At 44.5% G+C, this 22,560-nt stretch overlaps 1 protein-coding gene across 2 annotated transcripts in view; it reads right to left on the minus strand.

Annotated features, from left to right (window-relative positions):
* Positions 1–16,060: 16,060 nt before the first annotated feature.
* Positions 16,061–22,560, minus strand: part of LOC117887392 (protoheme IX farnesyltransferase, mitochondrial) — a 163,143-nt gene continuing 156,643 nt past the window's right edge. For both annotated transcript variants that reach the window (XM_034789969.1, XM_034789971.1), the window contains exon 7: positions 16,061–17,596. In XM_034789969.1, the coding sequence (XP_034645860.1) occupies positions 17,190–17,596 (407 nt within the window). In that variant the 3' untranslated portion in view covers positions 16,061–17,189. The remainder of the gene's footprint in view (positions 17,597–22,560) is intronic.

Consider the following 22,560-nt stretch of genomic DNA (forward strand, 5'->3'; position numbering starts at 1 on the left):
AGAGTCTGGAGAGTGGGCTGCGGAAATCTGAGGGGTGGATGTGCAGAAACAATAGGATGGGAATAAACCGGGGTCTGAGAAGAGAGGCTCTTTGTCGGTAGGATAGTTCCCTCTCCCACCCCACATACCTCAGACCTGGAGGGGAAACTGAGATAGGGTGGTCAGGTGTGTCCGCTTCTAGCAGGGGTTTATCTCCGGGTGTGAAAGATCTACATGTTATGGCTCCTGCTGGTGACAACCCCATGCCATGCCCATGACATCCCTTCCACTCTAGCCTTACAGTGGTATGAATTGCTACTGACACAGCCATGTTCTACTCTCCTATATTATTGCACTGGCCAATCCAGAAGCATCAATATGAAAACCCTACCAGCATTTCCTACCTGTTCTTGGTGTCCTGTGCATTCCCTGCAGCTCACGTGGTGGACTTGGGCGCTCTTGGAGAAAGTGGCATTGTTCGACAGAGTTCTTGGTTTTAGCATTGCTCTAGGACCGTGGTGGTGATAATCCCACAGGGGATTTATACCTGCAGAGATGGAAGCAGGCAAGATTTCCAGAACATCAGGACCAACCGATTGTGTCCAGCTAGCTGGTGTTACTATGAGCCGAGGACTGAAGGCCCCTCATCTTTCAGCAACAAGAGACAGTAAAACAGAGAAACCACATTTCCTCTGTCAATAAAAAGAAATTTCATGGTTCAGGCTATCTAAACTGACCTGTTTCCAGTCTTTTTGGGAGGCCTATATAGAATCCTATATTCTCTCTCCAGGACAATTTTGATCCAATACACTACACAATGAGGGAAGCAGCTTGGAAAAAGAAATGGCTTGTTTTCTTGGTTTTCCAAGGAAGGTGAGGTGCTCCCATGCTTTCCTCTCTAGATTGTTCCCATTCAGGCGAATGTAACACACCATGAAGGCCAAGACTATAACAGGGTTCAAAAAAGAACTAGGTACGTTCATGGAGGATAGGTCCATCAATGGCTGTTAGCCAGGACGGACAGGGATGGTGTCCCTAGCCTCTGTTTTCCAGAATCTGGGAATGAGCGACAGGGGATGGATCACTTGATGATTACCTGTTGTCCTTTCCCTCTGGGGCACCTGGCATTGGCCACTGTCAGCAGACAGGATACTGGGCTAGATGGACCATTGGTCTGAACCATTATGGCTATTTTTATGGTCTAATATGTATTGTTGATTATACACATTCATCAGAAGGGGAAATCATGGTCTAATCTGTGGACGTTTATTTGCATGCATATAAACACATGCTTCTGTGTCCCACTAGAGCTTTGTGGGAACCAGAATTTCCATTTTGCAAGAAATGCCACAATTTAATTTTTTTTATTCATTGTTACTGTTGTTGGTTTTGTTTGTTTGTTGTGTTTTAATAATTTTGAGTTAAAGTGTTTTGTTTAGATAAGATTGAAACATGACATTTCTCTTTGTTCTTCTGTTGGAGAAAGAATATGGTGGATTTCACCTCAAAATCTACTGGGGGTGGGCAGGAATTGCGCAAACATATAGATTGTGGGAATCCTCTACAGCTGGGATTTTCAAAGGAGCCTGTGGGAGTTTGGGGTCTGGCTCCCTTAGGCTCTTTGGAAAAATCTTATTCTACACTCTTAAGACAACGCTTATCCAGAAGGCCCCCAAAGACCTTGACAAACCATGGGCCAACTGCTGAAGACCTCCTTAACTGGGACAAAAACTCCTATTAGGTTCCAAGTGAGCATGAAGTTATGCTTTAGCTTATTATGAAAAATGGTGACTATCATGCACAGCTTCCTAGCCAAGAAAAGAATTCTAATAGGTACCTTTACATGGTCTAAACATCTATGCTCTCTTCAGTGCCTAGGGATCCTCTACAGAGCTTTCTAATCAACAGGGATTAGACAACTTGTGATTGACAACTTGCCCTAGGTAGTTGGCACTATAAGGGTGCAATCCAACTTCCAGTTAAGTCTGAGTGAGTCTTTCCATTGACTCTAAAGGATGTTGGATTGCCATAAGGTACAATACTAGTAATTTTCACTGGTTATCTAGAGCACTACAGTAAGGCTGCAAGTCTCGGCCCTAAACTTCCCTGCATCCCAACTCTGAAATGTAGCCACCTTTGGTGTGGAATTTATCATTCTGAGCCAGCTGCACACAATATAAGCAGTATGTTAAATGAGAAAATGAAGACCAGCTCCCCCAACTGAATCTACATGCAGGAGTTTAGATAAGCATGATGTAATTACCAGAACAAGAGTTGGGTCAGACAGTTGAAACATCTGGAATACAACAAGTACTTCATGGAATGTCCATCTCTCTTGTCTGTCTTGTATCTGGGCACCTCACAATCTTGAATGTATTTAGTGCTGACAACATACTTATGAGCAAGGCCAGTGCTGTTATCCCCATTGTACAGCTGGGGCACTGAGGCACAGAAAGACTGTCCCAAGGTCACCTAACCAGTTTGTGACAGAGCAGGGAGCTGAAGTTATGTTTCTTGAGTCCTAGACTAGACCTTAACCCTGTTTCTCTAATTCTTTTGTTAGTTCTCCTTAAAGCTCTGACTGTCCATCATAGTGGAGCCTGCTCTCTGTATTTACAAATCCACATTATCCTTGATAATGAATTCAGACTGTCTAAGTCTCACTGATGGATTCCCAGGACTTTATATTGCACGAGTTATAGTGGACTGCAAAGATGTTTATAAACCATATATAAAACGTATATACTATTACAGTTCTGTGTTCCACAGCTGCCAGGTTTCATCCCAGAGGTGGCTGCATTTCAGTAGCAGCTAAAACAAGATGCAGCTACCTCTGGGGTGCTAACCTGGCAGTTGTTTAACAGTGCACTGCAACATTATATATCACTGTAGGCAATAAGTAAAGGAGAATCCTATATCTAGCTATCTCGAAGCCATAGGGAGGCACAACGTATCTGCTCAAAAATGGTAGACACATGGAATATCACCTTGCTCTAGCAAAAAGTGCTTTGGGCTACAAGTACTCAGGACTTTGACAGCACCTCCATTAACATAGTGTCAGCTAACACCGTGCTAGGGCACTGGACACTACTGTCTCAAAGGGAACAGTACCACTTATTCAAGCATAAGTGCCACTCCGCACTGCCCCTGGGAGACTGCTTAAGATAACCCCTCCTATTACCAACTTGTCCTGGCCCTGTGTATCTTAGCAGAACAGACACGATCACAACCCTCGCTGGCTGGAGCTACCAAAGCTAGTAGTAGGTCTCAATTTTGCATGTTGGTGAGGATGACGTATCCCAGGCAACAAAGCACTTATGCGTGTTGTGATTGGGTAGTCTTCCCCTTAAAGGCAGCACTACCTAGTGGTCAGCACACCCCCAGTTATGTGTCATGGCTCTTTAAGATGTTGGAAGTTTTGGGTTTATACAAAGACCTAGGACAGTAGAGGTACTGGAGGAGAGGAAGCGACCCCAGGAATGAGTGTTTGGAAGAAAGTCAATTGCTATTTCTTTATGGGCTTGCGACCAGGAACTTTGCAGAGTGGAATGCTACCTTTGCTCACCCAACCAACGGGGAGCAAGATGGGAGAAGGGGATTAGCATATATTCTGCCTGCTCCCACCTGAGTCATAGCTGGGCATGTAGCACTGGCAGAAGGCTACCTGCCGAACCCTCCAAGCTGGTGGACTAATTGGGAAAGGGTGCCCAGCTCAAGGGAAAGTTAGCTAAAGCCTGGTAGCTGGCCTAAAATCCCAATGCCAGCTCTGAGGAGGAGAGCTCGGGGGGGTGGGGGGGAGGAAGATGTCTGCCACGAGGGATGAGTGAACTGCCTAAACCACTAGCCCAGCTCTGTGCAGGGGAGTTGTGGCAACTCCTATTTGGAGACTGGAGACAGCCTGAAATCCAGCCCAAGCCCCAGAAACAGGACTGAGGGGGAGACTCCTGTTTGAAGGAGGGAAATACCGACTGCCTCCAGTGGAGAACCAGAGGGACTGTTCAGAATAGAGCCCCGCTGCTGTGAGAGGGGCTGGGAGCAGCTTCCAGGAAGCAACTCCATGGCTGGCTAAGAGGAATCCGTGAGGAACCACAGACGGAAGATGGGGATAGCAGAGTTCGCAGACCTGGTGAGGATGCTGACCACAGGGCAAAGGTAGGAACAGCTCAGAGAAATGGGTGAAGGACTGAAGGAACAGTCCTTAGCTGCCTAGAACAGGGCCACTAGGCTGCAACCCAGAGGAGAGGGTGAGCCCAGGTTTCTCTCCCTCAAACAAAGAGGGAAAGTACAGGCATCCAAAGTGAAAGAGGCCAAGAACTATAAGCCCCAAACAGAGGCAGAGGGGTGGGCTTAGAGGCTACTAGACTTTGGGTTTTCTTATTTGGAACTTTTCCATTAACCTCAGAAGGAGAATGGACTGGGAGGTGACCTGGCTGGTGGGGAGACCACAGCAGCAGCAGACTTGTGGGACAAGGGGGCACTAGAATGAAAGAACCCCTGCAATACTGCATCCTGCCATAAGGGGGTGCACTGGTATAGCTATCTCAGTAAGGAGTGTGGAAAAAAATCACACCCTGGCCGACATAGCTAAGTCGACAAACTCCTCTAGTGCAGACTCAGTCATACTGGTAAAAAAGTCATTTGGCTGGTTATAGCTTAACTTGTTGAGGGATAAGCCATGGTGGCAAAAGGACAGTATAAGCAGTATCTCCCTAGGTGGGTTTGTTGGTATGGCTATAATGGTAAACGCTTTCTAGTGTAGACAAGACGGATAGAGGAAAAGAGGGGAAACGGAAGCACCGAGAGACTAAGTGACCTGCCCAAGTCCATGCAGCGAGTCAGTGGCAGAGCCATAAATGGACCTTAGGCTCCTGAGTCATAGTTCAGGGGACCATGCTGCATGCCTGTCCTTTTTGGGATCACCATCACTGCACCCTACCTACTAAAGAACTCGTACCCTAGTGTTTACTATTTCAGCCATTGTGTAAAAATTTAGAGACATTTCCTAAGTCTTTGCAGGCACTTTAGATCTGATTATGTTCCCAAAGCCGGTGATGGCATCAAACAAGCTCTGGTAAAATACAATCCCAGAAGAACGATATTTTTTCTCTTTCTAACATGTGTAGCGAAGCTAGAGCTGCAGAGGACAGCTTGTAGCTAGCAGAGTGCTGTACTATATCAGCAGCTTGATTATAGTAATTGTGACAGCCGCTTCGGAGCAAATGAAATTAGATGGGAGACTCCCCACAGTCTGTTTATAAATCAATATTATAGGCAGCATTTGTTCAAGAGATGATGGAAACTGGCCTGTCAGTCTAGGATGGTAGTGTATTTAGTTAGGTAACTATTATTCCTTTATTTTGTGCACTGCATCTTTACATTTTTAAAGATTCTGCTGTCTGCGGAGTCAGGCAGCCATTCTGCATTCAGGTCAGTGCAGGAGAGAGACACACACACTGTGCTCTCTCATGGAAACTCAGCTTTTGTTCTTACTTCTAAAGGCCTTTCTGACTGCCAGGGTCTTGTTGCTCCTTGCACGTGGCAAAAACCTAACCAGGATAAAATCAACAAAATGGCACAGAATGATGTTTCTGAGCCCATAAAGCATTTACTTATATCTTATAAATTGAGCTCAGCTTTTAAGACAAATTGTTATCACCAAGATGCAGTTACAGAGAAATCTGTCTTAAGCAGCTTCTCCAGGGAATGACAAAAACTGGTTGCTTAATGGAGATGGTTTCCTTGCAAAGGTGCGACAGAATGATCTATTGTTTGTATTGTAGTAGTGCCTACAGGCTCACTCTCACTGTATTCATTATTAGTTGTATGACCATATTGCCTAGGAGCCCCAGCGCCAGGCACTGTACAAATGGAACAAAAAGATAGTCCCTGCCCCAAAGAGCTTACAGTCTACAAACCTAACAGTCCTTGCTTTGGAGACCTTAACAATTGAACTTGGTCAGTTGGAAATACTTTGGGGCAGGCCTCTAATATCTAAGAAGGGTGGAATCTTGTATAGTTTTCACTGCATTTAATTATACTGGTAAATTCAAAGCCAGGGGCAGGGAGGAGAGGACGACCCACTTGTCATTCCTTACCAGCTGACATGGCACTGAACTGTCTGCTTAATTCTAGCCAAAATGCAGCCTGTACGTCAAATGCAGCCCACAGAGCTCTCCAGTATGGTCTGTGAGCTGTCCTCAGCTGTATCTGGAAGTGAAGTCCTCTGGGGATTGCAGTTCACATCATGGCATGCTCTGACCAGAGAGAAAGAGCACAGCATGCTGGGATCTGTAGTCTTTATGGGGCTATATGAAAGAGGGCATCTCCAGTTTGCATCATGATATTAAGGAAAACACTTAAGCACACACTTCTCATTGAAATCAATGCAATTTAATTGCAGGCTTAAAGTGAAGCATGTGCTTAAGTGCTTTTCTGAGCAGCCCTTAAGCTCTTGCTATGATGCCAGTTTGGTACCCAACTGAGCACCATTTAGATGGAGGTGGGCCAACAGTCTAAAAGTCCCTGTTGCAACAGGAAAGAACATGGAGAATCCTGTCAACTTTCCTGTTGGAATAACTAGAGAATTTCAGATAGAGGCAATGAAAAAGACCTGTCAGCCCCTCTAGGCCACCCACCTGGTATCAGTGCAGGATTGTTCCCTACCATTCTCCAATCCTGTGTGCAGTGTAGTGTTATGGCTTCCATCACTTCCCTGGAGAGACTATTTCACAATTCATGGTCCTTGCCACTCATTTAGTATTTAGCCCAACCTCTTCCCCCCTCCCCCCCCCCCCCCCCGCAATTTCATCTGGTTACTCCTGGGGTTATGCTACCAAATAAGAAACTATTTATGTGGTTTGGAAACAGATGCCCCTTTTCTAGCCACAGAACATCTTCATTTCAAAATGATGTATATTTTTTTGCTGAAATTGTTCTTTGATGCTTGGAAGTGGAAATTGGAATCTCTTTATTATAGACAATAATTTCCTAACTCAAAGTGTTGCATCCAACTGGAACTGGAACTAAAAATCAATGGTAACTTAGGTACTAGTAAACATGACTTGATCACATATATAATGTGCAAACAGAATAAAGACCAGATCAGTGATATATATATAACACACACACACACACTCCTTTAAAAGGGCCAGTTTCACAAAGCTGAAAACAATTGACCCAAATCATATGGGAAGAAGAATTTAATCAGAAAAATGTGAATGATCATTGGGAATGGTTTAAGAACACTTTCCTACATACCCCAAAAGCCACAATTGAGGAAGAAGGTCACATTGGTTAAAAAACCCAATGTGGTTTAGAGGGTCAGTGAAGGCAGCTATAAAAAACAAACAACAAATGGAAGAAAGAGGAAGTTAATAGTAATGAATATAAATCAGAAGCTAGGAACTGTAGAAAATTGATAAGGGAAGAAAAGGGACAGAAGGAGAGGTCTATGGCCAGCAGATTTAAGGACAAGAAGAAAGAATTTTGTAGGTATATTAGGAACAAAAAGAAACCTAACTATGGTATTGGTCCATTACTAGATGGAACTGGAAGACTTAACCGTAATAATGCAGAAAAGGCAGAAGTGTTCAATAAATATTTCTGTTCTGTAGTTGAGAGAAAAAAACAGATGCAGTCATACCATAACACACTTTCCATTCCACTAGTATCTCAAAAGGATGTTAAACAGCAGTTACTAAAGTTAGAAATTTAAAAATCAGCCACTAGGCAGCTTCACAACTTTGTCTCCTCCCCTACAAATGACTTGCTTTGTAGCATGTCCCAGGGGTCAGCAGACTGGGGCTAGTGTGGACCAGTGTGAGGGGAGTTGGGAAAGAGAGAGGCAAAACAGAGGGGCCCTTCCGGAGAACTGCCTAGCAGCCTCCTTGTCTCTTATAGCAAGGGGATTCCAATTCAAGTACCCCCGACAATTCCAAGTGCAGTCCCAGGGCAGTGAGGAGAGAATGGTCTCTTAGGTAGGACAGTCCCAGGCCATTTAGGACTTTGTGGGTCAAAACGAACATGTTAAAATTAACCCAGGAACCAGAAGGCATGCAGCACAGGTCATGTACATTGGGCAAGAGAAATGGCATCAAAAGTGAATGCAAATCCCTTTCTTCAGAATTCACTGCCAAAATATACAGAGGCCTGGGTTGTTCTGGTGGTGGGATGGCATGGTATCACCAGAGGGAAGGTAATCTGAATTCAGGAAGGTGCAGTCACTGGCGTGGAAGACATCATGTAGCTTTTAAGTGACTTCCCACTTCTGACCAACTCCTGAGAAGGATGGAGGTGGAAGAGGGGGGAATGATGTGTACATGCGGTGGTGCACGTTACACCAAGGAAATGGCTAATGGGTTCTCAGATGTCACTATATACGATATCAATGCCCTCGGGGTATGTTCAGCCAATGGGAGTTTTTTTGATGATATAATGTGCCTCCTTTGTGCCTCACTGGTTCTCTCTGAAGCATAGTGGAGATGCCATCAGGCTCTAGGTGTTCTTTTCATTTCGCTCAACAGAGTTGAAATCACTGGTTTTCTTCCTAATTTGCCCATGGAGCTTTAATGCCTATTTCTCTAAACGGCACAGGCCAAATGCACCGCTAGCATACCACCACCAACTTAAATGGAGAACGGTGTTTAAGCTGCTCTGAGGAGGAGGTATAACTAGAAGTGATGTGATGGAACTGAGTAAAGGAAAATACAGGCTGGCTGTGAAGAGTTTCCAAACAGTGAAATCTATAGACCATGAAAGCTTCCCAGAGGAATTGGTAGAAACCAAATTGCTTGAGTCATTTAAAATGGAAGTGGAGAACAGGAGTTGGCCAAAGGGAAAAGACTAGATGACAGAATACTGTTTTACTTTCTCTGGCCTCTATTGCTTTGTCCATGGCTTCATTTCCATGGAACTGAATTTTTTTTCTTGTCTTCAGTGTAGCGTGGTGGTTCTTGTTTCTTCTGGACACATTTCAATTCCTGAGCCAAATTCTGTGCTGGATTTCAGTGCCCACAGCAACCTCATTGGTCCCTCTCCCTGCCCCATTGTCTGCATTATCCTCCTTTTGGGTCTTCTCAGCTTCTTTACTGAGTTATTACAGTTTCGTTCTCTGGTTCCATATTTACATAGCTGTACAAAATTAGTCAGCCCAATTTGGGAACAATTACCTGGCTCCTTCGGGGCTCAATCCATGAGCTCCAAACTCTTGAAGAGATAAGATGCATTTTTAACTCAATAGGGAAAAATAGTTATGAATGGAAATCACCAAGTCTTCCAAAGATCCCTCAGGCTCATTCATACAGTGCCTCTGCAGGAATATTATAATGGTAATTAGCACATTATGAAACATGTTTCTCTGATTCTTATTCCCAATAACTACAGCGCGCATGTATATAAAAATGTGTCTGTATAAACACACACTGCATGTTAAAAGATAATGGCTTTTGCAATCTCTTGTGCATGGAACTTGCTAATTGTTGCTATTAACGATTTAACAATCTCTCATCATTTTCAGCTTTACCAAGTTAAAAAGCTTCGCAGCTAACAACCTCCTACGTTGCACATTTCCCTGATAATTGCAGATTAGAACAGCCTAATTTTTATTTTTGTAAAGCTGTCAGAGATCTATGTTTGTTATTATTGTCTCCTAGGTTGCCAGTTGCATAAATACATGTGTAAACCCCTTTGATCTCTAAGTGTAATGACACAGATTTATCAAATGTTTGCCTTTTTCTGTCTCTTTGAAAAGGCTGATTTATTGAGTGCAGCCCCTGCCTCCCTTCCTCTCTTGAAATATGAAGTGTTTGTGAATAGCCAAGGTAATATTTAATATCCTGCCAAGAACCCTTTGCACTTCCTAACAAATGAACTACAACCTAACCAAATGGTTCACATCTGTTTAGCCTCTTTTCTTTTTAACTAAACAAATTAGCATCAGAATACCTGGGAGACATACAAAGTCCCTTTCTAGATGACAGAACACAGACAATTATTAGCAAGGGGAGTAACTGTACTGAAAGGATCAGGCATGGATCCAGCAGATGTTTTTACATCTCCTGTAGTGTCCATGAATGATCTGCACCACAGTGGATGTGCTGCCGCAGTCGTTTGAAGTAGGCCAGGGAATCCATTCAGAATCCCCTTCTGAATGATATTAAAGGCAGGGGCCTAATTTGGTTAAATGTTGCATTTAAGCCCCTTCCAGCAAAGATAGTCTTGCACTAAGTGGTTAAAACAAAGGACCAGCCACCACTTCTCCCCCCACCAATTGAATATGATTATACAAAACAAAATCCTCTAAATTACAGTTGGGGCGGGGGTGGGGGGGGAGAAGCAACTGCGAGAATTTCACGCTCTTGGTTTTTAAAAGGTCTCCTAAATCCCCATTGTGTGATCTATATCTTGGATCTCAGTGCATGGGGACAGTCTCTTATACTCCTACTCTGCTGCTATGCATCTCAGAATAGAGTGTGCAAGGTGGCCACCTGGACAATGGATATTTCTTCGGAGATAAGCAGGTTGCTTCAGTTTTCCTCCAGATAAGGGATGATAACTGCTTCATCTGCCCAGCTACAGCGTACAATTACTCATGCCCTCGCTACTTAGGAAAAGAGCGTGGCCCAGTGCTTAGAACAGGGAGTTCTGGGTCCTATGGCTAGCGCCTGATCAGAAATTGGTTAAATCACTTAATGTCACTGCGCTCTAATTCCCCCCTCTGTAAAATGGGGTATAACATGTTCCAGTTTCCCAGGAGTATTGTGAGTGTAATGAATCTTAGTGCATTGAGATCCACGACTGAAACAGAGAAATGCATAACAGTCTGGCCACAGGCAAGCCCTAACTTGGTCTCCACCTAACCCATCCAGATATTTGTATTGTCCACACTGCTCTTGAATGTAAGTACCTTTCAGGCAATCATTCTGATCAGCCAGACAGCTGCCGCTAACCTACCAGTTGGGGTACTAGAGAACCATGGGATGACTCCTTTGAGCTGAGCTCCCATTTGACTTTAAGGGACACAGCCAAGCGAAGTGTCGTTTTTACAAAATTGAAGCCCAGTTGAAACGTTTCCCTTCATCTGTTGTTTAAACGAAGCCCGACTGAAAACTGATTTTTGAACCAAGCCTTCCTCTGCAGCATTCCCTACCCAAGCTTTACAGCACTGGGCTAGTGCACGAGACCCAGCAAGTGAAAGCTGACTAGAAACAAAGGTGAGTGGTCTATTTACTTCTTTACAAAAATTCGGAGCTGATGGGTAACAGGTAAATAAGCAGAACTAATGATACAAAGAGATTTCGATTGCTCCTGTTCTTCACTGTATTGAAGTAAGGGGCTGTAATTAAGAGATAACTATGTTGATTTAAAAACATTGAGTTTCTTATCCCAACACTTTCCCCTTAAATTGGGGCAAGGGGTGCAATTTCAGGGTAAACTAGCTGAAGGTGTTTGCTTTAAACATAGGGTAGCCAATGCTGAACACGGCCTACAGGCCTCAGCAGGGAGCATCTCTGTCATACTCTTTCTCCTTAGCTCAAGGCCCTGTCTCCTTAATTTCCCCTATTGTGCGGAAGGCCAGGTGTGGCTACAGTAGATGCTACAGCTACAGTCCCCCACTGAAGGAGCAAGAGGGGCTTCGGAGTAAAGGAAGAACAAAATGGTTTTTGTCAGACTGAACAGACACAATGTGGAAGCACATGGGGTTCGATCCAGCACCCATTGAAGGCAATGGGAAGATGCTCATTGACTTCAATGGGCACTCGATCAGACCCACCGAGTGGCACATTGGCAAGGCACAGTATGGGGATCCCCATCGCTCCCTGAGTCCTGGGGCTATCGTACCTTTCAGGGTGATTTTCCACACAGCCATAGGGGAGCGGGAGTCAGAGCTGTGGGGTGGCTCCGCTGCTGCACCTGCAATGGAACAGCGTTGCCAGGGAGCTGGAGCTGGGGCCACCCAGGATTAAAGCTGTGCCGATGGCACTGGCCTCTTGCAAATCCCCTGGGGTGGCCCTTCCATGAGGCAGGGGAGCAAACTCCATCCCCATTGGGATGATGGAGGGAATTCTCCACTGGGACGGTTCCTCTCTCCCCTGCTGTGTGGCTCTGTGAAGTGTGTGTGGGACGTCAATCTGGCCCATTGTTTCTCCAGTCTCACCATCTACTGCAGTTCCCTCTTGCAGCACTCTGCAGACGGGGGCTCCTTCCTTACCAAGGTGGGCTCTGAATTCTTGGGTCTGCAGGAGGCAGTATGGGCTAGTGCATCAGTTTTCAAACTGTGGGGCATGCCCTGCCTTCTCCCCATCCTCTCTTCCCTGGGTACTCCCTGCTCACTCTCCCCACTGCTGCCCTGCTCTGGCCCGGACACCCGGTAGGCTGCAGCCCTCCATATTTTAAACCCTCCCGAACCTGTGGGTGCAAGAAACTCTGGGAAGGTGGAGGGAGGGCAAGAAGCCCTGGTCCGCTTTGCGTTGTGCTGTCATGGACTCCTCCAGGGATGGAGTTGACCAGGTCCTGCCATCACCCTGAGCATGAGTTGCCTGCTGCCCTCAATGTGCCACTCTCTGCCCTGGATAGGCAGGAGTTTGGTGGGGGAAGGAGGTGGGGAGCTGTTATGTGACTTCCATAGAGAAGGGGGAAGCAGTAAAAAAAAAAAAGATTGGGACCCTCTGGTCTGGTGGATGGGAGGCTGGACAAGGGGAAACCTGAGTTCGAGTCACGGCTCTGCCCCTGACCTGCTGTGTGACTCTGAGCAAGTCACTTCCCCTTGCAGTGTCTGTTTCCTTCCCACCCTGTCTTGTCTATTTGAATTGTAAACTTGTCAGGGCAAGGGTTGCCTGTACAGCACCTAGCACAAGGAGGGCCTGATCTTGGCTGGGGGCTCTAGGCACTGCTGGAATACAGATATGACTAGGATCCTCCAAGTTGTTAGTAAATTCACAGCCTATTCTTTGCTGTTTACTCTAACATTTTCCCCACCTTGGATGCAGTCCAGTACCTCTTTGAAGCGGGCGGGGGGGGGGAGGTAGGAGAGTGCAGTTTAGTTAATTACCCTTTTTGTATCTGTTTCAAGACCTTCCTAGTTCTTCCCGATAATGCGTTATCTCTCATCACCAAAAAAGTCTTGAAAAGCTTTTGCTAACAGCACAAGTCTTAATCTCCCTGGATTCTCAAACAAACACCCAAAACCAAACATTTCTTTGGGACTGATCTTTGATTGCTGGGCTGTTTGATATATTTACTTCCAAACTTAACACTTTTTTTTTTTTCAGTCCTTAATCCCTGACAGTCAGTTCCCATTAAGAAGAACAGGAGGAAATTTGATGTTGGGTATAGAGACTGTGGCGTCCAGCTGCCCTTTCCCTTTCGTCCATCCGTGGTCTGTCAGGCTCTAGGTTCATTCCGATCTGTAGGACAATGTACAATTTGATTTTCTTACCTTCTTTTGCTTGCTTTTGGATGATGGAAAATGGAAGGATTGGTAGCTAAATGATTACTAATAGGTTGAATAAAAGACCACCTATTATGGGTCTCTTCTAGGTAACTCTCAGGTCAGCTCCCATCTACATATATTTGTTTAACTTTAACCTCTGCACTTCTCTTGGCCCAAGGGCCACTCCAGCTGCTACTCCACCAGCTGCTACTCCACCCATACAGAATCCTAACTCTGAGCCAGTGTGGCTGGCATGAAGGGCACTCCGTGGGGCTGGAGCATGCTCAGTGCAGATGAAATCTTGAGAGATGGTAGCAGCACACTTCTAATGAGCTCTTGCAAAAGGCAGTCTTCAGAGGAACAATGGGGTCTGGTGACAGGTGCATGACAGTACAAATAAATAATAGATCTAATTTGCAGCATAACTAAGTAACTTTGCCCTACTGCTAAGAGTGGCCCCATGGTCCGCTAAATGCTTGACAGGAGCGAGGGGTCTTACGTCTCCAGGGACCAATTGATGTGGGGGTTCTTGTGATGGTGACTTCAGAGCTGGCCTGAGGACCATCAGCTCAGGTGTCATATTTTACTCCAAATTAATCATTGGCATAGATGGGGTATGTTTGAATCTGACTTCTCTATAATTTTTCCAAGATAAAATTACTTGTAGGTCTTTTTGATGCACATACATTAATTATTCCAGTAGCCTTCAAATCAGCTCGGGGCCAAGTTGTGCCTGGCACTGTACACATTCAGAACAGAGGCGGACAGTCTCCTGCCCCAGAGAACTTCCAGCTCAAATTGCCAAGACAGACAAAGGCTGGGAGGGGAAACAGAGGCACAGAAGAAGTGGCTCACCCAAGGTTGCACAGCAGGTCAGGAGCAGAGCAGGGACTAGAAGCCAGGTTTCAGGACTCCTAAGCCAATGCTTGTTCCTGCAGCATGCTGCTTCTCAGACTGGCTCTTCGCAAATTTGCACAGTAGTTAAAATACCATTGGGGACAGGCTGCAACAGCTATTGCTACCAACAGCGGAGCTGCCCCAGTATGAGAGCCTAAAACCCAGGAGAACTGGATTCTAATCCCAGCTCTGCCACTACTTTGCTGCGCAAGTCACTTCCCTCCCTGTTCCTCAGTTTCCCCATCTGTAAAATGGGGATAGTGACCCTGACCTCCTTTGTAAAGTGCTTTGAGGTCTATGAATGAAAATCTCTTTATAAGAGCTAGGTATTATCACTGTGAACATGGTATAAATCCCTAGCTGGATGGATACAGTTAGGTAGAAAAGCTTTTTAGTGTCCGTTCTCATTTCCATAATGACATCCTGAGCGTAAATTGGGCATCCTTAGAGTACCCACTCTAACATCTATGTGTAACTGAAACACAAGGTGTGGTGGTATTTTTGATATTATCAAGTGCTTTCCAGGCACTGTCCAAGGCATTTAACACATTACAGTAGATCACTTCCCCTTTCCCTGGAATACAGATGTCTCTGGAGTGCAGCACAGCAATACCCATCTCTTGGGGTCAGTAAAGGATAGGTTTTAAAAGACACCTGATGTCTATGTCCAAGATCGACTTTCTAAAAAATTATGCTAATCTCTTGTGATTGAGTTAGGCTTTGATGCAGGCATCACTGGATGAAATTCTATGGCCTTTGTTATGCAGGTCAGACTAGATGATCAAAACGGTCCCTTCTGGCCTTAAAATCGACGAAGACTACAGATATTTTGAGAACAGGCCCTGAAGATAACTGCTCTCTCCAACTGGAACCGCAAGAGGAGTTTTAGGAAGGCAAACCTTGGCCAGGATGCTAAGGGCATGTCTACACTTACAACTTGCAATCAATGCAGCGAGTGTCAATTTAGCGGGTCTGGTGAAGACATGCTAAATCGATGGGAGAGCACTCTCCCATCGATTAGTGTATTCCACCTCCCCGAAAAGCGTAGGGGAAGTCGACGGGAGATGCTCTCCCATTGACACAGCGCAGCGTAGCTACCGCGGTATGTGGATATAACTACGTCGACTTCAGTTACATTATTCACATAATTGAAGTTGCATAACTTTGATCGATTTAGCACGGTAGTGTAGACCAGCCCTAAGGCTAGCACCACTGCTACTCTTGGGGAAAAATACCATGGAAGCCTTAATAGCCCTGATTGGGTTTGTCACCTGAAAGGAACACAGTGCTCCTATGACATGTTGGGGGCCTGTTTCTAAAGTGGCTCAGTGGGAAGACAGCCACCTACTGAAGGAGGAACGCCACCTCTTCTTGTTCCTGATATGCCCTCTCAGCATGCCAGTTCCTCTGACCAAGCCACGATTCCTCTGGGCTCTGCCAAGTCCACCACCTGCTCTCCAAGTTCCTCGTGTTCTTCTCAGCCAGTGAACAGTTCACAGAATCTTATTTCATTTTGCAAAACGTTGCCAGCTTTCTCCACTCATCGCTGAAGTCTCATTTTCAATGGAAGCATTTTGCAACATAAAAACACACATTTCCCATCCGTTCCCAATTTATGTAAGGCTTGATCATATGACCCGAGTGTTACTGCTACTAGGAATGCTGCGAAACCAGCATAAGATGGCTCTTGTATTGGGCTAAACAAAGTGTAAACTGCTTGTGAATCACAAGAAATGATACCCCGCACTCTACTGCTCTTGTACAGTATGTTTTATTGCAGAACAAACTCATATATTTTACAAATTGAGAAGCTGTACTGGGTTGTAGACTGTTTCCAGGTATTCCTATGCAGTGTTCCCACAGTAAACAACCTGAATACAATGGAGTCTATTTCAGAAAAACAGTAACAGGGATTCAGCACTGTTATCTGCAATCAATAGAGAGAGGAAAGCATCTTATGTCTGATTGTTTAAATGGCATTTAAAACACCTGATTCTGTTCCCATAGAGCACTATTGCCAACAGAGACCGAGGGCAATGGAGTCACTCCTGATTTACACCAGTGTAATTGAGACCAGAGTCGTCCTGTACCATTAAAGAACGCTGTCAAGTTTTTATATCAGGGTGACAAGGACACTGGCAAACTTGTGAAATTTCTTGAAGGGCTTTCCTAGATGCTAATGTGCTGTGTGTGTTGTATGATCTACAAAGTGCTGAAGACAGAATAGAAAATAATCTGGGTTCTCTGAAAATATCCGAAAGTGAACTGAATCCTTGTGAAAGGTGTCGGATTGACAGTCCTGGAAATCGAAGTCCTCCATTTAGTCACAGAACAGGGATGGCATGACAGGGGCAATGCAAGCTTCCCCCTCACTACCCTGCCAATGTGCCTCAAGCCTATTCTGGACAGAATACCTGCTCACAGGGGGCAAGAGGAAAGCTCAGTATCCAACAAGTCTCCTGGGCTTCCTCACTAAGAATGTCAATGATGAGGGCCCATTGTGGGGCTGGTGCTTCTGCCATTAGATACCTGCTCATTTCACTCATTTACCTCATTGCACTGGTCACCAAACTCATTTCACATAGGCTAGCAGGAAGCCAAGGGAACATGATTCCTTTTTCACCTCGGCTGGATTTTAACTCATGACCTAAGGAGTGAAAGGGGCTTTGATCCCATTGACCAAGCCCATGAGCCATTTAAGTCCCCCAAGTTCCTCCCTCTAAAAAGAAATTAGAAAACAATTATGTAAAGTGGTCACCGGGCACAAGGGATTCTCTTTAAACACACTGCCATAGATTTTCCCGCCCATAATTAGCAAAAGACCCTCTGCTTGAAAATAAAAATAGGTGTCATTAGCTCTAATTGACATTAAGGCAACCTGATTTCAACTCAGAAGCTCGCTTTTGTCTTCTTTCTCTATCAGAGATTTCTTACATGTGAGCATGAGAAGCAGAAGCATTGGTAAGTGCCACAGGCTGCAGAAGAAAAGTTTCCTAGAGCTGCTGCGATCTGCATCCCTGTAGAACCGAAAGCCGAGGTAGGAAATGTACAGGTTGATAGGGAGTGAAATGAGCGGAAAATTCCATGTGGTGACATCGAGGATGGGGGCCATTGTTGAGAGTCCAATTAAGGCCAAGCAGTGACGCAGAGCAACCCGCCGGCACATCGCAGGGTGAGTGACGGACATCATGCAGTATCCTCCTCGTGAGTAATCCTCCCGGAGGCCCCAGCTCAGGGCATTGAAATGAGGAAACTGCCAGGAATAGAGAATTCCTCCCAACAGCAACGCGCCTGCAAAAGGAAAGAAAAGGAAACATGCATTAGAGTGCTCATCTTAGATCATAGCAAAGGAGCACAGCATACAACATTTCAACACCTATATGGAGCTTACCCATACCACCACGTGCTACCACTGCAGAGTTTATGACAACTGCCCCCCCCACTCCCATGGAACTCATCACATCACACTCAAATACTGTAAAGAAGTCAGGGGATATTCTCTGTTTATCAGTAATTATGTGGTTTTTGGAGATTTTTTTTTTAAACTTGCAAATGGTGTTCCTTAAAATTATTTATTTCTGATGCACCTGTCACCTCAATATCTAGGCACCAGTTCAGTTTCCACCAGGGGGTGATTTGTTGAAACTTAAGAGAAGTTTGGTAGAAGAATTTTTTTCACAGTTTCTAGGACACAAACTTATCTCTCCCAAGTTCCCTAACGGGAGCACCCAGAGCAGGAAAAACACAGTAGAAGGAAGGAAGTGTGTGACAGGATAAGCAAAAGTTATTAACAAGATGAGTCCTACTCACTGATATGCAGTGAGAAAAGGAGCCTATGCAGGAAAAGGTCACATCCTGAAAACTGTGATACCAGTGATGACAAAATAATTCAGAGGCTCAGCTGGAGTTTCTCCTTCATTTTGTGAAGACTGCAAATTGCTCACAGGTGTAGATGCTTCTCAACTGCTTAATCATTATATCCTCGGGTGGCAAAGTACAAACATGGCAGAGCGGAGCAGAAGGCAGTGGAGAACTGCTTACTTCCCAAGAGCAACTCTGAATACCGGCTTTAAATACAAAAGCACCTACTGATGTATTCTTCAGGAACTCCTAAACATACATGGGACCTGATCCAAAGCATGCTGAAGTCAATGGGAGTCTGATTGACTCCAGTGGGCTTTGGAATGGGCCCTCAGACTGGGCTATATACAGGTGTGTCCCTCATCCACACTAACATCACCTGTGAGAGTTCCACCTGTAGAGCCATCTTGGACCTTGCCTGTTGTTCCCTTCTCTTCTACCTCCCCTCCACTCCAGCCGGGATATCCTATTTGCATCTTCCCGCCTCCATGTGTTTGTCCTTTCTGGGAATGACTTCCCACTTCTGAGCCCAAGCTACCACCCCTTCTTGCTCATCTAATGGAAGCAGAATCAGGCTCGAACGTCAATAGCAAAATTTGGCTTCAATCGGAGGAAGGTCAGGTCCTTTACTCCTTCCTAAAAGTTCAACTCTTTCCAGAAGGAGTGAGTTCATAATAACTAATACAGACTAAGTCCCACCTTCACAAAGGGACTTGGGCACCTAAGCTCCACATTTAGTTATCTAAGTCCCAGTTTTAGGTGCTGATGTGATCCACAGAATCACCGGGGCTCCCTAGGTACCTAAGTTTCTGCCTCTGAGCATGTGCCCTGCTGCTTCTCTCAAGTGTCCGGATACCCATCTCCCACCTAAGCTTCAGTACGATCCATGAACTGGGGAAAGACAGGTGGAGAAGTGCCTGTTTTGCCAACAGGGCCTATCCAGTAGGCGTGCTCTGAGCACTCTGAAGGGATCAGACCCTATTCAAAACCCAGCAGGAGGAGGAGCAGCAGCCCACCTTTTAGCCCAGTGGTTAGAGCACACACCCAGACCTAGGTTCAGTTCCCCTCTCAGCTCAAGGAGGAGAAAGGATTTGAACAGAGGATTTCCCACCTCTCAGGAAAGCACTCTAACCACATCTATTCTGATGTGGGTTGCTCTCAATCTCTCTCATTGAATCTGCTCCGCTGTGTATAAATACAGTCATTAAGCCTGACAGAGAGAGTGAGTATGAGAATGACTCTATAGCCTGGGTATTAGCTACCCACCCGGGAGGTGGCAGACCCAAGGTCCAGTTCCCCAGCTCCAATGATTCTTTAGTTATTGATCAAAGAGCAATAGCTGTGCAGGGCCTAAGTCCCTTTGTGGATTGGGGCCTAAATTATTTCCTCAGTGATTCAGGTTTTCTCTGGGTCGGTTTTGGTTGTGAACTCCTTGGGGCTGGGAATGTCGATCTTTCTGTCTTGTAGAGCATAGTGTCGTTGTTACCCTCCTCCAAATAATAATCCAGGCTGGTACCAAAAGGCCCATAGCTCATACCACCCCAACCAGCCAGAGGATGTCACTGCTGCATCATCAAAAATCGAAATTTAAGGGCAGTTTTCTAGCTGTCTATAAGATGCTTTGAGAGACAATGTGGATGAGATAATATCTTTTTTTGGACTGATGAGAGAAACAAGCGTTCGAGCTTACACAGAGTCTAGACCTGAAGAAGAGTTCTGTGTAAACTCAAAAGCTTGTTTCTATCTCACAGACAGAAGCTGGTCCAATAAAAGATATTACCTCACTCACCTTGTCTCTCTAATATCCTGGGACCGACACGGCTACAACAACACTGCATATAAGATGCCTCGGCAGTCTGAGCATTTGGCTCACATCTTTTGAAATGTATGAATACACTTTTCCATTTTGTGAGTTCCATGTCCCTGGAAGCTGCTTACATTAAGTACAGAGACAAGGAAGGGCTACCAGAATGGGAATTCAGATCCTTGGACAATGTAGTTAGCAGGAGAATTACAGGTAAGCATGGGCTAAGATTTTAAAATGTGATTAGTGATATTTGGGTATCCAATCCAAGGCTCCTTAAAGGGGCCTGATTTTCAGAAAGGCGATGTTCAACACTTTCTGAAAATCAGGACCCTTTAAGCTGATGAGTTGGGCACCCAAATATCACTAGTAACTGTTGAAAATCGTGGCCATTTTCAAAGGCTGGTGAGATACAAGATTGATGCTTCTTCATTGAAATCAAAGCAAGTTTCTCCACTGACTTTGAAGGGCAGCAGGATTGAGCCTATAAACAGTACACCTCTGTAGTATTTGTTTCTTTAGTTTTTTCCTATTCAACTGAAATACTTGCTCCCGAAGGCAGGATACCAGACTTGATGAACCAAAGACAATAATACTCTGCACTTACACAGGATTTTTTATCTTTAAAGGGCTTTTCAAACATTACCTCATTATTTCTCACAACACCCAGGGAGATAAGTTACAATTATCCACCATAGGGGAAATGGGGTAGGGACAGAATCAGAGGAAGAATTAATACATGCAAGTTGTTTCTGGTTCCCCTCTCTTTGATCTGGTATGACAAGCCCTATGTTCCTGTGCCTTTGGTCTGTAACAGAGAGTCTTCACTTATGAAGTTGTTCAATCTTTGGTGTGCAGCCAAGCCCCAAAAAGCATACAAAACCTCAAACACACTGGAAACTCTAGTAATTTCCTCACTATAACACTACGTTTTCAATTAAAAAAATCATCTTGAGGCAACTTTTACACACAAACCAACCAGCCAGAACTACTTTGAGACTGAATTCCCATTTGCAAAGATCTGGTTTTAGTGTGAGCGCCTTTGGAGTTTTTAACTACTTTTATTACATCACTACTTCAGAAATAACGGGTATTTTATAGACAAGCTAAACAGTAAAGCAATTTAACAGGCCATTATGGGGATTTTAATTGATCCAATCCTGGAGCTGCATTTCCCCCCTGATTTTACTGGTGATCCTTTTGTTAGTTTTCCATATGCCTTGCTGACTTTGTTGGGTTTCCAAAGACTGCTAAGTGTCATGTACATGTTGACTTAATTGGAAAACAGGAGAGGACGTACACTGGTGTCAAATGAGCCCTGACTAGGGACCTTACAAACTTCCAGCCAATGACAAGCATTAAAAGACTCGAATTGCTTGACAAACATTAACTATGTCATAAATATGTCAATGGTGTTTGTAAGCAATGTTATTACATGAAGGACTATCGCTGAAGAATGGGCCGGTTCACTATTCTATAGACTGCACTGGTTTCCCTATGGAGTTCTTGATAGCTGTGGATATAGGTATAACTAGCATAAATGATCTCTCTCTATGGAGTTTAATCATGGTGGGATCAGATTAGTTAGTTCACATCCATGATACACTCTGTTGGCATCTTCTCAGAGTTGGCACAGTATGATCCAAGGCCTAGCTGGTTCATAATTGTAAGAACTGCCTTTCCCCCCTCCCCCTTTTTTTTTAAAGAGTTTTTTAAAGCCAGGGGTTTGGAAACACCAGTTTAATACCAGAAATACCCTGGCCTTCATAAGCTCCATGGTTTCCCTGTGGCACTGATAATAGCGGTGAATACAGGTATACCAATTTGTAACCCTTATAAAATCTTTCAGCTTCTCCACAGGCTTTATTAACTGGGAGCCCAAAAATATCAAACTCTTTGGACTTTTTTGCAGAGTTTCTAATAGTAGTGAGTTCAGGAACAGCCATGACCATTGCAAACTCCATCCACTTCTCCAGGTGGAGATCATTACAAATGCTGATGATTTGGCAGAGGAATTTTGTTAGATTTCTGAAACTCCATTGCCCTCCCACCATTACAGTCATTTTCATCAGTGTAAAATGTGACCATTCTGACTGGGATAATTTCAATTCCCACTTTGCCCTGGTTTAAATGATCACATAAGAAATAGGGTAACAGAAAACCAGGTCCAGTCTCCATAAACTTAAAGGCAAAGTATGTGATTAACATTAAACTTTAGTGTCTAAGATTTAACTGTTAGCAGTTTTCTTACTGCTTTAATTTTAAATATATTCTAATGGCAATAATACATTTCTTGACAAATATAGCAAGCTGAGACATCTTTGTTTAAGTAAGATGCAGCTAAAAGGTTAACTATTAACCAAGTTTGTTTGTTTTTTCCTGTCTGAAGAAAGGGTTGCTGTTGTTTGTTAAGGTTTTGGGATTCCATAAAATGTTTCTTATATAGGGGAAAGTGCAAAGTTCTAAAACATTTCACAAGGCCTCATGGTAAGAAATTGTAAGGTGCCAAAAGCATCTTTGGTCAAAATTTGTGAGTGATGAGTGATTTTGGGCTCCCAAATGGACACATCCCTAAAGGGTCTGATTTCCA

The sequence above is a fragment of the Trachemys scripta genome, chromosome 14 (genome assembly GCF_013100865.1).
Source record: "Trachemys scripta elegans isolate TJP31775 chromosome 14, CAS_Tse_1.0, whole genome shotgun sequence".
Taxonomy (NCBI): domain Eukaryota; kingdom Metazoa; phylum Chordata; order Testudines; family Emydidae; genus Trachemys; species Trachemys scripta.